The sequence below is a fragment of the Perna viridis genome, chromosome 1 (assembly GCF_037379345.1).
Source record: "Perna viridis isolate PV_CMFRI_1.1 ecotype Kerala chromosome 1, ASM3737934v1, whole genome shotgun sequence".
Taxonomy (NCBI): Eukaryota; Metazoa; Mollusca; class Bivalvia; order Mytilida; family Mytilidae; genus Perna; species Perna viridis.
In genome coordinates this window covers 41,598,262-41,618,709 of record NC_142445.1, presented here as the reverse complement: position 1 = coordinate 41,618,709, position 20,448 = coordinate 41,598,262, and the positions used below count along the sequence as shown (strand labels likewise).

Genomic DNA, 20,448 nt, shown 5'->3' with positions numbered 1-20,448 from the left:
TTTCAGGTAATATAGTTTGTCTTCCTTTGATATTATATAACCTATAATTGTAGATCATTTGCTTTTGTTACTTGGTATGTATTATGTTAGTTAATTTATGTTCTTTGGTGTGTATGTCTGGTTTCTATGCCTGGTCTTTGTCCCTGGATTACATTCTTTTGATTTCCAGTAGAATTTTGGTTCCTTTGATTTCTCTTTGATATAAATGACCATTACTTGATAGTTAACTGAAAACCAAAGTTTGATTGAAGTTTATTTCCGACGCGGTTGGTCAAGTTTCGCTTTTTACTCTTTGACTTTAAAGACGCTCTTCTACTTTCTACGGAAACTCGAGTCACCTGATCGCAGTCCTGTTTCTCAATTGGCCAAATACTGATAACTTCGTTCGAAAAATATGGTATCGAAAATTGTGTGCCGTATCACAAGTTAAAAGAACAAAATTTTACTGCGTCGGCGATCTTTTTTTAAATATAGTACTTGTTTTTTTTTAAATCTCCTTGTCAGTATTGTCCAATTAACTAACTAAGGAAGTTCATCAGGCGATCTTTATTTAGTAACTGGAAAACCATATCTATTATCTGAACAGCATCACTGTATGCACTGTAAATGGACACGTGAACATTCAGATGCGTTTTAAAGTAGCAAATAACACTTTTTTTATTACATTAACACAACAAATCCCCTCACCGAAACAATATTTCTGTATATTATTCCAAATTGGGTCTGTTTTTACCGAAAAGGTCAGCAACCTGGGGTGGGGAAGCTATCCTAAGATATGTCCTAAGTCACTTCCGAAGATCAACCTTAGGATGGAGTTAGGATCATCTAATGACAATGTTAGGTTGTGCCTCGAAACTATCTCAGACATGTCTCAAGTTATGACGTCATAAAGACATCCTAAGTATATTTTGTGAAATGTTTAAATTATTATTTATATCATGTTTTAATAAAAAAAAAATTAAATACGGGTAAATGGTTGATATTGTTATATCAAATAAACAAAAATGCATATATGATAAGTTTTTGGTGAACACAAAAAAAATAAAATGATTGCTTCCTCATTATATGCATGTGAGTGAATTTAAAAACCGAATGAAGTTATTGATTTTCGATTGTTACATGTATTTATTAGAAATTGAAACAGTAGCAAAATCTGTTTGAATTAAGTGTCACTGAATCGTGAAACATTCAGGTCAAAGTTTAAAATCATACACATTGCTTAAAAATATGTTTGAACCGACGCATGCCGGTAATTCTGTGGTAATGTCCCTAAGACATCTATTGAGTTGTCCTAAAGTTAGGATGAAAATTGCGACTCGTCTTAACTTATGATGGCTTCGTGAACACGACTTAGGACAAAGACGAATCCTAAGATAATCTTAGGACACGTCTTATCCCTAAGATAACATCCCTAAGATAACTTCGAGAGACCCACCCAAGGTGTTTTTTCATTGAATTATATCAAAAGCCATTTGCCCAATCTTACTTTTTGCATGGTAAATAAAAACAAATATTAAAGTAAAAACGCAGTGTTGTAACTAGTACAAATCAAGTCAAAACCCCCTATATCAATCCCACCTTCATTTGGTGGTAATGTAGTAAGGGCATCGTTATAGAATTTTGTGTTTTCCAAAACTTGTGGATCTGTTCGAGAATCGACACAAACATATCTTGCGTAAGATGCACATGCAAGGGGAAGTAGTGGGTGAAGATGTGACCAAGGAAAATGTCTCAAAATGATCTCACAAACCCCCATTTCCTGAAAAACATAAGCGATTTCAGCATTTCAGATTTATTTAACCTGTCATAGTTTTCCTTTTCTCGTTTGTGAACAACTCGGTGGGTGTTTCTAGAAAAGCAGAGGACGTTTATCCTACCGGTGCACCTGGTCCATGCTCCCAGTTTTTAGTGGAGTTTGAGTTACTCATTTGCTTTTGTTACTTTGTATGTATGATTTAGTTACTTCATGTTTTTTGTTGTGTATCTGTTTTCCATGTCTAGTCTTTGTCCCTGGATTACATTCTTTTGATTACCGCTATAACCTTGGTTCCCTTGATTATTCTTTAATAACGAACAAGGTTTTTTTTCAAATATTTATCTAAGAAGAAGATCAAGATGTATCCATTGCAACCCCCTGACTATGTAAAAGCCTAATTTGTAACAAATGTGGATTTTATTTTTTTCTTCCTCAAGTTTAAAGGTGTAAAGGGTGCAACTTGTCATCGCCAGTCAGTGTTTTTCAAATTTAAAGACTTTTTTTAAGTAACTAGACCTTTACAGAGATAAAAAAAAATAAGAAAATTCTCAAACGATAGAAACCATTCACATTTGAAGTAATTCTTAATGGTAAAAAACTTATCATATTACACCAAGTCAATCCAAAGCTCGACTGAGCCCAGATGTTACGTATACAAAATTAACAACTTCCTAATTCCATTCAAACAAAAACAAGAAGCTTGTAGGAAAGTTGGGTACACTCCCCCTTTTTTTCGATGAAATCGACAAAAGTACAACTTGTAATTTTTCATTTATGTCAGCTGGCGTTGGCCAATAGCTTATTTTAAATTATATTACCACATAATCAAATAGTGGTCAAATATAATGTATATGAATTTGACTATTTCAAAGTAAAGATCTCAGTGTTTTGAAACGCACCGAATCTACCATAGACCTGTATTAAAACACTTCTTTTACCTACACAGAAAAAGCAACCTAATTTGTTTTTTCTTCAGATGCTGCATTATGAGTTGTTTAACTTTTAATAAAAAATATATCTATTTTTTCATCGCCTTTGTTTCCGGAAATTGAAGCAATCAATCCGATTTATCTCATCATTTAGTAATCGTTATAAAAACGCACAGTGGACTCAGAATCCAATATGGAGGACAACGAAAGCAAAACAAGTTCGTCAAGTATATAAATTTTTTATATATCTAAATAGGCGACTCATTTGGTGTATAATTTCATAAATTGTAACATGAAAAAGAGGTTGATTTTTCACGATACCTGAAAAGATCAAACAATTATTGAAAACACCAAATTCAATAACGCTGCCTTACTTGGATTGATGTTCTGGGTTTTGACTTGAATCGGTTATAAATTATGGCAAGGAAAGTACCAGAAACAAGAATTTTCATGATGTGAATAGTGAATGGGTCACTTCAAAGTTGTACTAAAGGTGCCATATCCCCAAATGTTATGACTTGAACCATTTACTTAGGACTTTTTGGCCCAAAGAGACCTCTTGAATATTTGTCAAACTCTTATATGTAAATACTTGTCCCAACTGTTCTGGGTTCAACATTTGCAGCCTCATTGAGCTGTTGTCTGTTAAACTTTTTATAAGTGTTAAGTTTTGTTGAAGTTATTTTATCTGGCTGCCAAAATCAAGAAAATGCGAAGGAATTACTTGCCATGGTGTACAGCATTTTGCTACATGTAGGACAGGTCAAGGACTTTATATTACAGGGCCTGGTCACTCCTAACGAAGTCTTTATAATGTGTAAAAATAACCGTGCCTCCCCAGTCTTTATACTGGTTGAACTTGAAGCTAATAAGATTTACTTACATTTGACATATGCATACTGGGGGAGAAAAGATATTAGGATTTTACTGATAATGACAAAGTTATGATGAAAATACCGAGGAAGGGTGTGTTCTCAAAACACTGAAATGTAATCAAAATGTCAAAATTAACCTGTAAAAATCAATGATTACTTACTATTTATCAGTAATTGCCCCAGGGAAAATTAATGATATTTGTCAACTTCTGGTACTTTTTATGAGCAACTTGTTGGGTGTTTCTAGAAAAGCAGAGGATGCTTACCCTACCTGTGCACCTGGTCCATGCTCCCAGTTTTTAGTGGAGTCCGAATTGCTCATTTGCTTTTGTTACTTTGTATGTATAATTTTAGTTACTTTATGTTCTTTGTTGTGTATGTCTGTTTTCCATGTCTGGTCGTTGTCCCTGGATTACATTCTTTTGATTACCGCTATAACCTTGGTTCCCTTGATTACTCTTTTTAACTGTTAATTAAAGATTTCAAACTCATTATTACATGTATGTAATAAAAATCATATCATTTTAAAGAAGTTTCTTTCGTCTTTTAATTGTTAGTAAATTCATATGCTTAAACAAACAGAAATAGTCTGAAATACACCATGATTAACAGCTTACTGGGGTATACATTTGTAGTTTGGAAAAAGTTTGGATATTTCCTTCTTAATACATAGGTACATTCATTTAGTCATCATTTTATTGGTTTCCAAAGCACTTTTATGAAAAATATCCGTTGTCATTCAGAAGATTTTTCTCTTTCCTTAAATGTTAATTTCATTTTAATAAATGCAATATTTTTTACAAACATTCAATGACATTTCAAACTTTATGAACCTTTAAAAAAGTGAATTTTTTGCTTATTTGTCTAATATGACCTAATTTTGAAATGGAAAAGATTTATATTCTTCTTTTATTAAATTAAAGAAAAGATATATGTTACCATTCTCCAATCTTTTATCTTTAATTTGGGACATCACTCATCAAAATCCATCGAGTGGTTTTTAACACCCTTTGCAAATTTACCTTATTTCAACAAGGAATTTGAAAAAAAAAATTGGCTAATAAACAACCAAATAGGAACGGCAGTGTTCTACATTGATAAATATTATTACAAGTGACTTTTTCCTATAATATACACTCCCTGGACAAGTGTACTATTTTTTGTGACTTTTTCCTATAGTTATGCAGTTAAATTACTATGGAGTATGCAGTCACCACCAGGCTATACACATGCTTACAAGATGTAGAAGTTTTTAGGGTTCTGAATGCAGAAAAGGCATAAATTGTTTGTCCAGTTTTTGTTTAAGATATATTTTGTGCTTCCCATTAAATTAAATACAATCAAAACTGGATGTGTCAAACTTGGATGAGTCAAAATCTCGCATAACTCAAACTAATTTAACAGTACTGGCAAAAATTCCGTTAATCCATTACAATTTTACCTCTCATGACTGGAACTCTGATAAATCGAAATCTCGGATAACTCAAGGTTATCAATCAGTCCCCTTGATAGTTCTTTGAGGTTAATTAACTTGGATATCTTGAAGTGAACTAATTAGTAGGAAAACTGATTGCTCTGTAACAAACCATATTGAGTTATTCAAAGCAACCCTTATGTGGAAATGACATTTGGGATGTAGAAAAAATAATTAAAAAAAGAATTTCCCTAAAACATTGATGTTACTCAGAATTTATAACATATCTAATACACAATACATAAAAATTATTATCCGTAACATTAAAGAAGAAACCATGAAGTACCCTGATAAAATGAAGACTGTATACATGTACATGTATGTACAAGCAATGGAACATTTTAAGTCATCAAAAAAGCAGAAACAATCGTTGAACTAGTACATTTTCAGATTATACTCAACCTCATATGACTCATACCTCAGATAACTCAAACCTCAGATGAATCCAACCTCTGATAACTCAAACATTTTTGCCTGATGACTTCGATTTAACCAGGTTTGACTAGTCTACAACAGTAGCCTTTTTTTATGCCTTTGTTTTTTTTTTTTTTTCAGGCACCCAGAAAAAAGCCAGAACATTTGATTTTATGACCATGTTTCAAGAAGCAAGACAAACAGCAATTGATAGAACACAGGGTATTTTTTAACTTTTCTATAATTATTTAAGTTTAGTTTTGGGATATATATACATGTAAGAATTACAAAGCCAGTTCATTGGTTCTTGTCCTCATTTCTTGTACATTGTACATGTACATATAAATGTAAATCTTTAACTGCTAATGTAATTTTGATGTTATTTTATAGGTAGGTTACATGTATGTATTATTTGTATATTTGCATGAAGGAATTATATAATTACTGTCAGAGTACTCAAAAGGGAGGTAATTCAACTCAGGGTTTTTACATTTAGGTCTCACTAACCACTTTTGGCTCAAATGGCCACCCCTCTATGTAGTACCAAAAACACAATGAACCTAGACATGTGCATTGTAAGTGCATTATTTGTGTGTATTATGATTAAAAGTAGTCATAATAAAGCTGAGAATGTGTACTTTAAAATCATATGTGTTATTAACTACAAAAGTGTATGAATATTGTTTACGTTTGTGAGTAATTTGCCTCCATGCTGTCAGTTAGCAAAAAAGGTAAAAATGTGGATTTTCAGTATTATTTATTCAACTAAATTTTGTGAAGAATTTCTACAATCATCGTACCATTAGCATAATGATTTTGGAAGCCTTATTTTCCAAGCTTCGCAATTTTATGCAACTTTAAGATGTCATTTGTCCTGGGAATTCACAGTGAAACTTCGAAAATTACTTTTTTAACGTGTAAAGTTGTATGTAAGAATGTAATGATATTACCATTTTTTCATGGAAAATACATGTATATGTACTAACAAACTTCCTCTTCTTAATACTCGATATCAATAATCATTATATCATATAGCGGATTATTTTTGTGGGTGTAAAATTTTGTGATTTTATGGCAATAAAGTATGCCAAATATTTTTGTGATTCCAATTTTGGCGGATGCTAAGTTGTGCTCTAAGCACTTAAGCTCAGAGTAAATATTTCCCGAAATTTATTTGGGCATTTTTAGACAGACTGCTAAAATATGCCCAAATTAGCACCTCATGAAGAAAACCTGCTCTACTATATTCATATAATGTAATAGTGGTACATATTCCCTTTAGTTTCTCTAATTTAAATCCTGTAAAGAAGATTTTTTTTTGCCTGGTCTGGAGACTATTTTTTGTAGGCCCATACTTAGGTCAAAATACCGCTAAAAGATGTCCCGATCATGGGCAAAGTCTGAAAATGAGAGGGCGAAGTGAGTGTCTCCAAGATGACTATTTTGCCCGAATTGCCTAGTAGTGTGAGCTCAGATATCAACACCAGTTTCAAATTGGCTTTCTAAAATCTATGGAGAAACTAATCACATTGTAGACCAAAAAAAATAATACTCTTGTTTCCTGCTTCCAGCAAAAAAAAGGTTAGCTAGACAGGGAAATAATTTTATTTCCAGAAAAAAACATTTTACATTGAGTTAATGGAGTAATATTCTTGACATTTTTACAGTGCTTGAGAAGAAATGGCCATCAAATGATTAGGGTAGACACAAAAAATAGGGTAGGTAGGGTAGTAGGAAACAGCCATATTATTTTTTTTACCTTCGAAGAAAGATTTCAACATGAAAGCTGATATGAATACAATGTACAATTATATGCCTTTTTGATAATTAAAAACACGAGGTATATTTTTATATATTGATCTACCTACATTGTAAACACTTCTTGTTTTGAAGCAAACATTGAACACCAAGAAACTGATAACTCTGCAAAGCTAGACAAACAAAAAGAAAGTGATTCTGATAGGAGTAGTGACTCTAGCAGCCCCTCTGATAGTGAGGATGAAGGAAAAACAAAAGACTTTGCAAAGCCTGTTAAATCTCATGGTGATGATATTGGAATTGGACCTCCTTTACCTCCTGGATTTACTCCCATTGCCAAAGATGAAGGAGAAATAGGACCACCCCTTCCTCCAGGGTTCTCTGCTGTTGAAGGAGATAGCCAGACAAAAGATAAGGAAGAAAAAGAGGAAGAAGATTCTGAGGATGACTCAGAAGAAGAAGAGGAGGTTTGTAACAGTTTTACAGTAGCCTTTTTCACTCTTTTGTATTGTTTTTTATATTAAATAGTAAGTTTGAATAATGACTTCATGTGTTTTTAAAATTCATTACCAATATTTGTATATATTTGGTTGTGAATGTTTTTTTAGCATAAGACACAGTTGTTTTTAAATATTGGCAAAAAATAACAAATACCATCCGTGCAAGAGTTTTAAGAGTATTCAAGAACATTTAAACCCACCTTAGTACATCAAATCAGAAAGACATCGCAAAGACTACAGAACCCGTAGACATTGCCAAGAAAAAGGACACAGATTTGATCCACACACACAATTTAGACAACAGACTGGAATATAATTACTTATAAAAACTGAAGATACCAGTAAGTAAGAATGACAAGACCAAACACAAGAACCTGAAGCACTTGCAGTATACAATCCCACAAAAAAAGGGACAAACCATTTTGCATTCAGCTTTCAGTTGCATTATAGCTTTGATATTGACAAAAATAAAAATAAGGTGTATGGCATTTGATACTAAAATTAAGTTATAAGGAATGACTGTTATATTTTTTGGTCTATGAGGAAATAACCTCATTCAGGTGTTGTACACATAATAATCTGCAAAGCAGGTTATTTTTAAGTGTGCATAACAGTCATTCCTTGTACCTTAATTTTAGTATCAAATTACAACGAGTAAATCATTAAAAAAGGTTGATGACATCATAGTCACAATGCAAAATTTGGTCTGAGATGATGGACAAATTTTTTATCAAATCAGAAAGCGTGTTACTTGTGAAATTAGGTTATAACAAAATATTCAACAAGTAGATTTTGTCTGATAAATAGCCTGTGTCTTATATTTCAGACATTGGATCAGAAAATTCCTTCCAGTCATGAAATTACTCTTAATCATGGTGCTAAAACAGTATGTACATTGATGATACAATTTGTTAACAATGCTCTTAATGAGTTTTTCATCAATAAATTATGATTTTTAAGGATAGACAAATTATCACCAATTTAAAATATAAAAAAAAAAATGCTTAAAAAATTGCTCATAAAATGTTATTTTCCCTTTTATTACTATGATAAAAATGACAAAAACGCAAACATCATTACGATAATTTTTCAAATGAATATTCTTGAAAATTTGTGAGTAGCATATATTGTGCGATAGTGATGGATAAACTCATAAATGCTACATATTTTTAGGTATCAGCTTTAGCATTGGATCCCTCTGGAGCAAGATTGATAACAGGTGGACATGATTATCAGGTCAAATTCTATGACTTTGCTGGCATGGATGCTTCATTAAGGCATTTTAGACAAATTCAACCTTGTGAAAGGTATTTATGCCTTTTGAAAATTCTTTATGATTAATGGGAGAAGACTGTATACACACTTTTAAACAATACTAATGTTGTTCATTTATTACATTAATCATGAGGGAGTCCTTCATCAATAGGGCAATGGTTTTAAAAAAATTAAAAACAAGTCTTATTTTATTTTTGTTTTTACAAGAGTAAAAGTATGCTCAACTAATGTAAACATTTTAGTTTTTGTGGTGTTCTTATTTTTGCTGTATTTTTTTTGTCAAATAAGCATTAAAAATGTTATTAAATCAATTTTTACAAAATGTTATTATTTTTCAAAACCACAAAAATGTATACCTGGAAATATATCTGTATTCGAAAGAATCTTCAAATATTACAACAATGAAATTAATGTGTTAACAGTATTTATTGATTTTTCTAATACACTGTAAATTCTAAAATTTTTGTGATGTTTTTATTATTGCAAATGACTTAAATTCGCAATAATAAAAAAAAAAAAACTTGCACTATTGAATGTTCAACATCAATGATTTGGGAATGTCAGGACATTTCTCTCAACAGCAGAAATGAAATTCAAAATTAGCTTTAAATCACAAATTGGCAACAATTAATATTTCTTGATTTACAGTAGCCCACAGCTTAGAAAAGAAATAAGTATCTTTATACTTAAAAGTAGATATGACTTTATTCCAGCCATCCGATCAAACAGTTACACTATAGCTCCACGGGAGACAAAATATTAGTTGTATCTGGCAGTTGTAAACCCAAGGTCCTTGATAGAGATGGCCACGAGGTGTTAGAGTGTATGAAAGGAGATCCTTATATAAATGATGTGGCAAATACAAAGGTAAACCATACTGTAAATTAGTGAACTTCTGTGATGTTTTTATAATTATGAAAATGTATTGGGGTAGTAATCACAATAATTAAAAACTTCTCATTTTAGGATTTTTATTAGAGAAAATAAATCTGAAGAAAGGTTTTCTCAATATTAAAAAAAATTTTAAAAAGTACATTTTGGTCATAAATATACCAAAATAAATGTCAAACCAAATGCATGTGGTAATGAAAAGATTTACATTATGTTTTAGGTATTTTTACTTCTGTAAAGAATATAAATTTAAAAATAGAATTGTGAAAGTATTATTTTTTCATGGGGTACCAACTTTCATAGGAGAATAGCCTTGTATATGATATATGATCTATTTTAGGGACACACAGCCATGGTAAATGGGGGATGTTGGAACCCAAAAGTTAGGGAAGAGTTTATGACTTGTTCAAATGACTCGTAAGTTTAAATGTATTATTTAAGAAAGTTCGAAAGTAATATAAAATACAACATGTGGTATATTGGGCACAGTACATACTTCTTTGCAAGAGTAATATTACATTTTATCATTTTTTTTGCTGCAGACAATTCAGAAGCTTAGATTTTTCTAATAAAGATAATGATACTCTAACAGATTCAACTGAAACAACTCACATTAAGCAGTTTGGTAAAACAAAAAATATTTAAATCATTACAGAAAATCTTATTTGATTTAAAAACATACTGCATTGACAAGTTACTGCTAAAACTAACAGCGTTGCATACATTTTATTTTTAGATCTGTGAGACTTTGGAATGTAAACACAGACTGTAAAAAGCATAAACACATAATGAAACCTAAGACACAACAAGGAAGAAAAACAATACCAACAGCTTGTTGCTATAGTAATGATGGTAGATGGGTTGCATGTGGTTGTCAGGATGGTTCAATACAGATATGGGATCATAACAAAAATTTTGTAAGAGCTTTTTCATCAATTAAAATGTTACACATACTACTTTTTAATTTTATAATATCACTGTATAGTGAATCCTGTCTATTAAAACCAAAACGAAACCAAACAAATTCTATAATCTTAAAGAGACTCAGTCTGGGCAGGTTTCACTATATTTTTTTTTTTTACCTTTTTTTTACACAACCTTTCATTCTCATTGCACTGATATAATATCTCCATCAGCTGTTATGCTTAGAAAAATAATGACTATTATTTTTATGACCAAAAATGATTCTTCATGCATTAAACAAGATGCCATTTTCCTTGTTATGTTTTAGTTCTGTTGTTTTATTAAAGTTTATTTTTTAAAAATGCTTTCATATCACTGTATAGGATTTCAACTAATAATTGGGTATTATATCCTTACTAATTCGGCATCCCCACCATATGCTAGCAACTTTTTAATTTTTAAATCATCACTTTCTTCTGGTCAAAGACTAGTGATTCTTTGTTACGTACTTAAAATGAAATGGTTATAAAAAAAATCAAATATTTTTATTACCTGGTATACCCCACTCTGAAGGAGAGAGTGTATACTGTTTTATCCATGACTGTGTTTCTGTATGTCTAAAATTTGTTCAATCACAGTTTTCCCAGCAACTACTCATCAGTGACTTCAAATTTTTTCTGTGGGTATGCCATATGGTGTGAGACATTTTCAGAAAAAATTGACAAGTTCCTGTCAACTGAGGATTCCATTTTTTTTTAATTTGTATTTTTGTCAGTTGACAACTACTCAGCACAGCAGCTTGAAATTTTAACACATTCTTCCTGTAGGTGTACAATATGGTGGAGTTTTTAAAAAAAAAAATTGACAACGTGTCAATCCTGTTTACCTAGGATTTTGTTAATTTTCCTTATATGGTGATTGAAAGCAGGGGTATTGCTCACAGATTTCTTGTTTTTCCTGTTAATTAACCCTGAAAATACATTGTTTGACCTGTATTATCTTCCTACAAGGGACACATCATTATGTGCAGTTACCACAGATGTTTGATTGTCAAATACCTTATTAGAAATAATTAGTTAACTTGATAGTATATGCAAGTTATCTTCTTATACAATTTTAAGAGGAAAAGTCATTGCATGGCAATTTAAACAAATACAGCAAAAAGTTGATTTATTTTAATTTACAAGTCATATTTACAGGTCAATGTTGCCATGGTAAACAGAACAGCTCATATGAATGGTACAGATACATCTAGTTTGTGTTTCTCATATGATGACAGAGTTTTAGCTTCAAGGGGAGGTAATACAAATATAACATGTATTTGGTTTCTGATGATATGAAAAAATAATCTTTTTGTTAATTTTTAGAAATTACTATTTTATGTTTATTTTTCTTCTTGAACAATGTTAAATTAGATCAGAGAAATTGATATGGAATTAGAGTGCAGACTTCCAAAATAATGTACCCGGTACTGTAAAACTCAATCAACCATCAATGATGGATATCTAAATTGATAGTTCTAATCATCTGCTAAAACTGTAATATATTACTGTACATAAAAAAATAACCCAAAAAACATCTTAAAGATACTCCTACTTTAAATTTCTTTTGAAGTAGTCTTGAAAATTATAGTACTGTAAATTCTAAAGTTGTTGCAGTGTTTTTGTAACTAGGCATTAGGAATTTTTTAACCTAGCAAATGTATGATTTTTCACAAAATCAATATATTAGTGCACACAATAATATCTATATTAACAGTAATTCATAATGTTACATCTGAAAGTTTTTTTAGCTCACCTGGCCGTGAGCTATTGCCATCACTTGGCATCCGTCGTCGTTGTCTTCGTTAACAATTTCTTCAAACATCTTCTCCTCTGAAACTGCTGAATAGATTTGCATGAAACTTATAATGACTGTTCCTTAGAATATCCTGCACAAAATGTGTGGTTGGATTTTTTATCGGTTAAAAAAAAAACATGGCTGATGTTACTAAAAGTAGAACATAGGGGGTCAGACAGCAGATTTTTTTTTGCATATATCTACAAAACCGTTTGGTTTAGCCAAATTCTGACATCAGTAAAAGTATTCAGCATGATGAGATCTATCTGTGGTCAAATTTTGGTGAAAATCTGTTGACCTATGTTGGAGTTATTGCCCTTTTTGGACATTATTTGCTGTTCTTGATCTTGTTACTTTCAAAAATCTTCTTCTCAAAAACTACTATTATGAATTCAATGAAATGTGGTATTTTTTTTAAGGGTACCCTAAACAAAATGACTGTTTGGATGTTTGTTCGGTTAAAAAACATTGCTGCAGTTACTAAAAATAGAACACAGGGGTCGTACAGCAGTTATTTGCATATATCTCCATAACCATTAGGTGTGGCCAATATCTTTCAATTGCTTCTTTCAGATATCCTTATTATAAGGCCTACAAAAGTCTCCAGGGATCAAAGTTGTCAGACCACTCCATATAAGGGTTATTGCCCTTGAGGGGTGAAAAATGACTTTTTTTACTGTTTTCAGCCTATATGTTGAAAACTATGATAGATAGAATGAAACTTTCAATTGCTGAAATGTTTCTTATTATAAGGCCTACAAAAAGTCTCAGGGATCAAAGTTGTCTGACGACTCCATATAAGAGTTATTGGCCTTGAAAGGCAAAAAATTACGTTTTTGCAGTTTTCAGTCAAATTCTGGAAAACTGTAATAGATGGAATGAAACTTTCAATTGATGAAATGATCCTCATGATAAGTCCTACCAAAGTCTTCATGGAGTCAAAATTGTCCGACAACTTCTTGTTAGAGTTATTGGCCTTGAAACGTAAAAATTTAATCAGGTGAGCGATTCAGGCTCCTGTGAACCTCTTGTTTAAATTCAAATTCAAATTTTCTTGAAGTTTTTCTTCATACTGTGCAATAAATTGGATAATTTCATTTTCAGACTTTCTCCTGCCAAATTGTCACAAAACATCACAACATGTACATCAATCTGCCGTTTACAAAATATGAATTTTTATGTTAAAAATAGCAACAAATAAGGGAGATAATTTATATAATAAATCGGATAATCAATTGGTTATTCACTCTCTAATTAACTATCTTATTAATATTTGTTGATTTTACAGGTGATGATACTGTAAAATTATGGGATATAAGAAATTTCAAAAAACCACTGGTAGTGAAGGATGGGTTGCCTAACTTCTTTCAAGTGTAAGAACTTAAAAGTTATATGAAACAACAAAATATAATTTTCAGTAAACCAAAATATTTTTGGGCATATTTTATTTATTTTAAGTCATTGTATTGGGAAAAAAATGTTCATATGAATTCGTTGTATTTTTTTTTGGAGAAAAAGTGATAAAGTGAGTTGTTGATTACTGTAAAGCGTATAGTATGAACTCACTTGTTAACATTTTATGCATGTACATTGTCAATTTCAATTAAGCAATCTTTGTGGTCAATCTGCTAGTTGCACAAAATTCAGTGGTTTGAGATATGATACATTGTTAATTGTTTATGTGATGTCTAACATTTTTTTTTCTAACATTTATCAAGAAATCAAAATGTTTCCTCGTTGTTTAAAATACTTGGAGGCATTGGGTTTACACACGGACTATTTGTATTTGTTAATCTTTTGTTTTTTTATTTACCCAATTCGTATTAGTTGTTTATTTTTGTTTTCTTTTGCATGTCATTAGTGCATATCCTTGTAGTATTGTAAGAAATGTAACTCACGATACTCTCTCCCAATGATAACATGCACCTTTTAACCTCAGTATTGATTTGGATCAAAAGCCTGATTAAAAACAAAAACTAAACATGAATTATTGATATTGTTCCATGAATGTGGAAAAAGAGATACATGTAATTAGTCAAATTTAAATTTTTCAATGTTTACATGTAGTTGGTACAGTTTCAAAATTTTAAAGAATAAAGCTGAATTTCACACTATATAATTACAGGACAGACTGTTTATTTAGCCCTGATGATAGGATGGTCCTTACAGGTGTCTCAGTGCGGAAAGGTCAGGGCAAAGGGAAGTTATTGTTTATGGACCGACAGACGTTAGATACAGTCACAGAAATGGAAATCTCTGATACAGTATGTGTTTAACCTATACATTAAAGTAGGGAATAAGCTATGCAGTAGACATGAAGTTCATGATATGGTAAATTTGGTTGGGCTCAAACTTTTTGGATGATGAACCATATGGTTAGTACAGAAATTTCACTTTGGAATTTTGGCTTAAGGGTGAATTTTTAACAAGTTTATTCTCTGTGAAGTATTAGGGAGAAAAATGATTAATAACTCCCAGTGCAGATACTTGATACCTAATTTTTGTCACAGGAATTTGGAATAGTGACAGAAGTGGAGCATTTTTTTGCAATATGAAGAAATTTGGTGTTTTACGTGTAATTATTGTACAGTTGACTTAAAAATGTCATTAACAGAAAGTGCCTTAAAAATGTTTAAGTAGTTCTTGAATTAAACTTTCAGTTTTCTAAAAAAAAATTGAAAATAAAGGTAATAATTTGATATATGTTACAGAGTGTAGTGAGATGTGTATGGCACCCTAGGCTAAATCAGATAGTTGTTGGTAGTGCTGATGGAGTTGTCAAATTGTTCTATGATCCAAAGAAAAGTCACAGGTATGTAAAATGTAATTTTATGCATGTAAAAAGGGAGATAATCATATAGGTTCTTCTACAAATGATTATAAGGTGATTAAAAGGAAAAATTATGCATAGTGTCCATTTTTAAACATAACTTTAATATTTACTGTGATATAGAAATAGCTATGAGCCATACCATCAAAGGAAGAGATTTTGTAAAAAAAATAAGTAAAATCAGCTCAATTTCAAACATTTCATGATTTAAAAAATGGTAAAAGACAAATTCTGGAGGATTTTGTTCAAATACCAGTTTTGAAATTGTTTTTTTTTTTTAGTTGATCAGGCGCGTAGCTGAGGCCAAATTGAAGTATAGGCAAAATTGCGGCAGGGGGTCTGGTGGCTGCTTAGGGGGTCCAGAAGCTCCGCGGATAATGGGGTTTTAGAGCATCATTTATGCCTCTCCTGGATGTCTTTTATCTCCAAAAAAAAAAAAAAAATATTGGCAAATTTAAGTGCAGGCAAAAGCTTTTTTGCCTAACGGCAGCTACGCACCTGTTGATAGAATATGCTGTTAAAGTAAGAAGAAAGATAATTCTGCAAATTGCAGAGAAGATTGCACTTGATGCACTCATGTGTAATTGCTAGTTATTACTATCTAATCTGAATAATTCATGATTAGAAATATGTTGGAATATCCTAACATCCACCAAATTTTGTCCTCTGTTTATTATTTTTAAGATGCTGTATATTATTTACATTCATTCACTATGTAGAAAAATAAATTAATTTGAACTAACAAATCATCCCAAGCATAGCTGATTTTGTCATCACACCAATAATTCTCTTGTTTTCAAGATGTATGATTAAAGATATGATGGCATTAACACTTTCAGAGGTGCCTTGTTATGTGTTGTAAAGAAGCCAAGAGAATCGAAACAAGTTCAAGTTATGTCAACAAGACAGATTATAACACGTAAGTGAATCAAACTTGCTCAGTGATATTTTTTTCATGTTTTTTTTTCTATAATTAGGAGATAACTGTATTGTATTTTAAGATTAAGATATTGTAAATCATGAATTTGACAGTAGCAAATTGAGTTTAATGGCAAAGCCTGAGTGGAGTCAGTAGACAGATATTTGTCACCATCTTACCAAATACATTACAGTTACATGTACCTTCATTATAATGCAACTGCCAAATATATCTGTGAAAGAGTGATCAAGGGAAACAAGATTCTAGCAGAAATCAAAAGAATGAATTTCAGGGACAAAGACCAGACATAGAAAACAGACACACAAAACAAAGAACATAAAGTAACTGAAATCATACATACAAAGCAACAAAAGTAAATGAGCAACTCAAAATGAGCAACTCAGACTCCACTTAAAAATGGGAGCCTGGGCCAGGTGCATCGGTAGGGTAAGCATCCTTTGCTTTTCTAGAAACACCCGCCAAGTTGCTCATTGAAAGTCTAGTCCAGGGTAGATGAAAGAGGAAAGGAAAACTATGACACGTTGAACAAATCAGTGTTCATGGTGCATATGGATTCACGATAACAACCCATATAAAATAACAATTAAAAATAACCAGTATATATAATGGTCAATTCAAGCTATCCAGGTTTTATATTTATCTAATGGAAAATTTAAACTACTTGGCCAAAATATTTTTGTTTAAGAAAATGCTTCCTTTATAGGTAGTTAACTGTACAATTGATAAAGAGATTTAAACTTTCTATTAAACTTAGATTAAAACGTATAGGAATTGATAGAAACTATTTAAGAAATTTTATCAGGTAGTGGAAATTCAATCAAGGGAAGCCCAACTCTATTCCCGGAAGTAAACTATATTACTCGCTGTAAATATCATATTTTATTTGTAGAAGTATCCATTTCCTTGGTCTTGTTGTCTTAGTCTGAGAAATTTGAATTATTAATCTCTGTTCCAGTTCCTGCTATCCATCTTACAGTCATTGCTATATTAAGCATGTTGGGGTTTTTTTTCAGCATATGCACTACCCATGTTCAGAGTTCCTAAACAACAAGGTACAAGGAAAGTTGAAGAGAAGCTCAGAAAAGACCCACTGAAATCTATGAGACCAGACTTACCCATTAATGGTCCAGGTATGGAAATGTTTGTATTTGCATGGCATACTTTCAGAGTACTTTCTACAAACATGGCAGAAAGAGGTCGGTTATATGTCAACAATAAAAGCATTTTACCACTTTTGTAATCAGTTAATAATGCATCAAAAAAAAAATTTTAGATAGGTAATGACTTGGTTATTGAACTATGAAAAAAAACTTAATATAAAGCAAAGCACAGTGTATATATACATGTTTGGAATAAGAGCGGAATAAACAACAATCAGGTAGATTTTAGGAGGCCAACGAAGTAGTAGAAATTAGCACACACAGTAAAAATGATAATGGTAAAATGTGATTTTGGAGAAAAAAAAATTGTATTGTTAAAGTACAACAAAGCCATTTCTGAATAAAAATTAACACTGCACTCCTACATTTTCAACCTTTTAATCCATTCATGTGGAAAGTCCATTTTAAGATATTTTAAACGATTTATAAAAAACACATTACTACTCCATTAAATCGAAATAGGTGAGGGAGGCAGGCTAAGAGAGAAAGGAGCTACCCTGTCACAGTATGTAGTGCAGAGTATGATTAAGAAGAAACCAGACAAATATGAGAACAACCCAAGGGAGGCAATCCTGAGACATGCCAAGGAAGCTGCTGAAAATCCATTCTGGATTGATGTTGCTTACCAGAAGTGAGTATACAGTCAAACCTGGATAACTCAAACTCCAAGGGACCATTGAAATGTGTTTGAGTTATGAGGAGTTCGAGAAATTGAACTTCGTATATTTCCGTAATTTTTTTGTTGCCGGTCCGAGTTCGACTTTATCATTAGAAATTGCTTACTTGTTACAAAGTTTTGTTAGTTCATGGATCCTTTTCATTCGCTTTCGGAAGATTATATTGATTTGTGGGCATTAAAAATGATGCGTTAACTTTTAAAAACGTTCAGAGTTTGAGTTCCTTTGTCAATGATTTGTTTTTTGATTTTCTTTCATGCTTTCATCATACTGACTTTGGGACATTCTCAAACTTCTATCAGTACTATATTAAGATCAAAACTACCTGATTAGTGATGACTTAAGTTTTACCTGCAATTAACTAAAATGACACTGACTAATGATAGGGTTTCAGTTTTTCACACCTTTTATTATCCAAGCTGACAAAATGGCTGACAAGTTCGAGTTAGTGAGGGTTATTCTTTAAGATTTATTACCGAATGGACCGACTATTCAGTTCAAGTGTTCAAGAAATCCATGGTTATTTATATTGATTATATAGGAGAAAATTTTGGTACTTTGAATTGTGTTGTGTTCGAGCCATCCGAGTTCGAGCGAGTGAAGTTCAACTGTACATGTAGAATAATCTTTCACACAGTACTTTGTAGATTAAAAAGTGTTGCAATGTTTAAGGTAGAGTAAGAAAGGTTTTAAATGTAGAGGCTTTATTTACTCATATATATTTGTTATAAAAGTTTTGAAATGAGGAAACTGTGTGTTAAACAACTATTTATTGTTTTAATATGTGTATTAGTCCTTTTTATTCATTAATATTTATTTGCTATATATACATATATCAGATTAATTGTTATGTAATCATTTGTGTAATATGCTCTTTATGAGCCGATGATTGGTATCAATATAATACTCTAGATGAATTGATAATTTTTTAATGGAGTGCAGCTTGGTATGACCACAGAGGTTGAACCCTGAACAATTTAGACATCAATGATTACCAACCTTTCTTTGGTCTCTGAAAACTTGTAAAATTTCAGCTGGATCCACGAACTAATATTAAAGTTATTGCTTGAAAACTCATGCATGATAACACAGATGACAACAGTGCTATTCTATTGTACCACTTCATATTTTTTGTAGTACATGTATAAAAATCTGAGCATTTAAAAATGATCGGTAGAAATTGTTATTAATATATTGCGATTGTACACTAATGAGATAATTTCATTTAGAATGTTTTTCCAGTAGAATATTTTCATATATTTAACTACTGATCCTGGACTTTTACAGAACACAACCACAGAAGATATTCCAAAAGCCTGAAGAAGAAAAGGAGGAAGACAATGATGACCATCCTTTATTTAAAAAGGCAAAGATGGGATGAACAAGTTAATATTCAGGAAATTGGTTTAGAGTCTTCACGGACACCATTGCTGGTAACAATATTCAAGACTGAGTAATCTGATGGATCCAAGATGGTTTACAGTGATTCTTGGCAAAGATTTAGTCACATTTCATTGGTTCAAGATACAATGTTGATGACACATGTGGATTATTTTTTTTTATAGATTTGACATGACAATTACCACAACAAAGCTGTTTTTTTTTCCAGCTTTTATTAAGTGTACTTTTTCAAGCTAAAGACAAAACTTTTTGGGAAGATGTTTTTAATGTTAACTCTGGTCTGTTGTTGGGTTTTATGAAATAAGACTTGGTCATATATGGTAAAAGATGTTTGGTCTGTGATAAAAGAAATAAATAATAAAAAAAAAAACCCTAATTTTCTTTGTTAGTAGATCTTTTTGCACCCAGTCACTGCACTTAAGAGGCTGTTAGTTGACTTCCATTTACATGAAACATTGAATATTATATGAATACATATAGATTCACCTTCAATCTTGAGGGGATTACAAGATTTCTCCACTTGAGATAACTCAAAGATTAAATCTAAAATTTAACTACCTAGAGTTGAGAAATCTTGTAATCCCCGAGAGCATTGGAGGAGAATCCATTTCTCCCATGAATTCTGTAGAAAACTTGGAAATGAAAAAAAATGGCAGGAAAACTCTCACAGAAATTTAAATCATCGCACAGAGTTAAAAAAAGTCGGATGCATTTTTTATCACTGGCTTAGAATGTGAGAAATCACATTACAACCTTGCTAAAGGGTTCATTTTGAGTGAGGTAATAGCCTTCAACTAAAGATTTAACTACTACCTTCAACTAAAGA

The 20,448-nt window shown here is 31.5% G+C and overlaps 1 protein-coding gene across 2 annotated transcripts; it reads left to right on the top strand.

The window, feature by feature from the left end:
• Nucleotides 1–2,863: 2,863 nt before the first annotated feature.
• Nucleotides 2,864–19,998, top strand: LOC148628806 (WD repeat-containing protein 70-like). Of its 2 annotated transcripts, none has more exons than XM_088594749.1 (16): nucleotides 2,864–2,903; nucleotides 5,590–5,670; nucleotides 7,342–7,673; nucleotides 8,533–8,592; nucleotides 8,880–9,013; nucleotides 9,695–9,848; nucleotides 10,213–10,289; nucleotides 10,609–10,789; nucleotides 11,975–12,074; nucleotides 13,903–13,987; nucleotides 14,740–14,878; nucleotides 15,326–15,426; nucleotides 16,284–16,363; nucleotides 17,398–17,514; nucleotides 18,007–18,175; nucleotides 19,509–19,998. In XM_088594749.1, the coding sequence occupies exons 1-16, from the start codon at nucleotides 2,879–2,881 to the stop codon at nucleotides 19,600–19,602; spliced, it is 1,929 nt and encodes a 642-aa protein (XP_088450875.1). In that variant the 5' UTR covers nucleotides 2,864–2,878; the 3' UTR covers nucleotides 19,603–19,998. The 2 variants fall into 2 exon arrangements, with proteins under 2 accessions (XP_088450875.1, XP_088450872.1); XM_088594746.1 differs by having other exon boundaries at nucleotides 2,864–2,912.
• Nucleotides 19,999–20,448: the final 450 nt, after the last annotated feature.

Excerpts from the sequence above, each read along its gene's own strand:
- LOC148628806 (XM_088594746.1), top strand. The coding sequence starts at position 2,879 with ATGGAGGACAACGAAAGCAAAACAAGTTCGTCAA. Across the intron at positions 5,671-7,341 it reads AGCAATTGATAGAACACAGG|CAAACATTGAACACCAAGAA; the intron begins GTATTTTTTAAC and ends CTTGTTTTGAAG. Across the intron at positions 16,364-17,397 it reads AACAAGACAGATTATAACAC|CATATGCACTACCCATGTTC; the intron begins GTAAGTGAATCA and ends GTTTTTTTTCAG.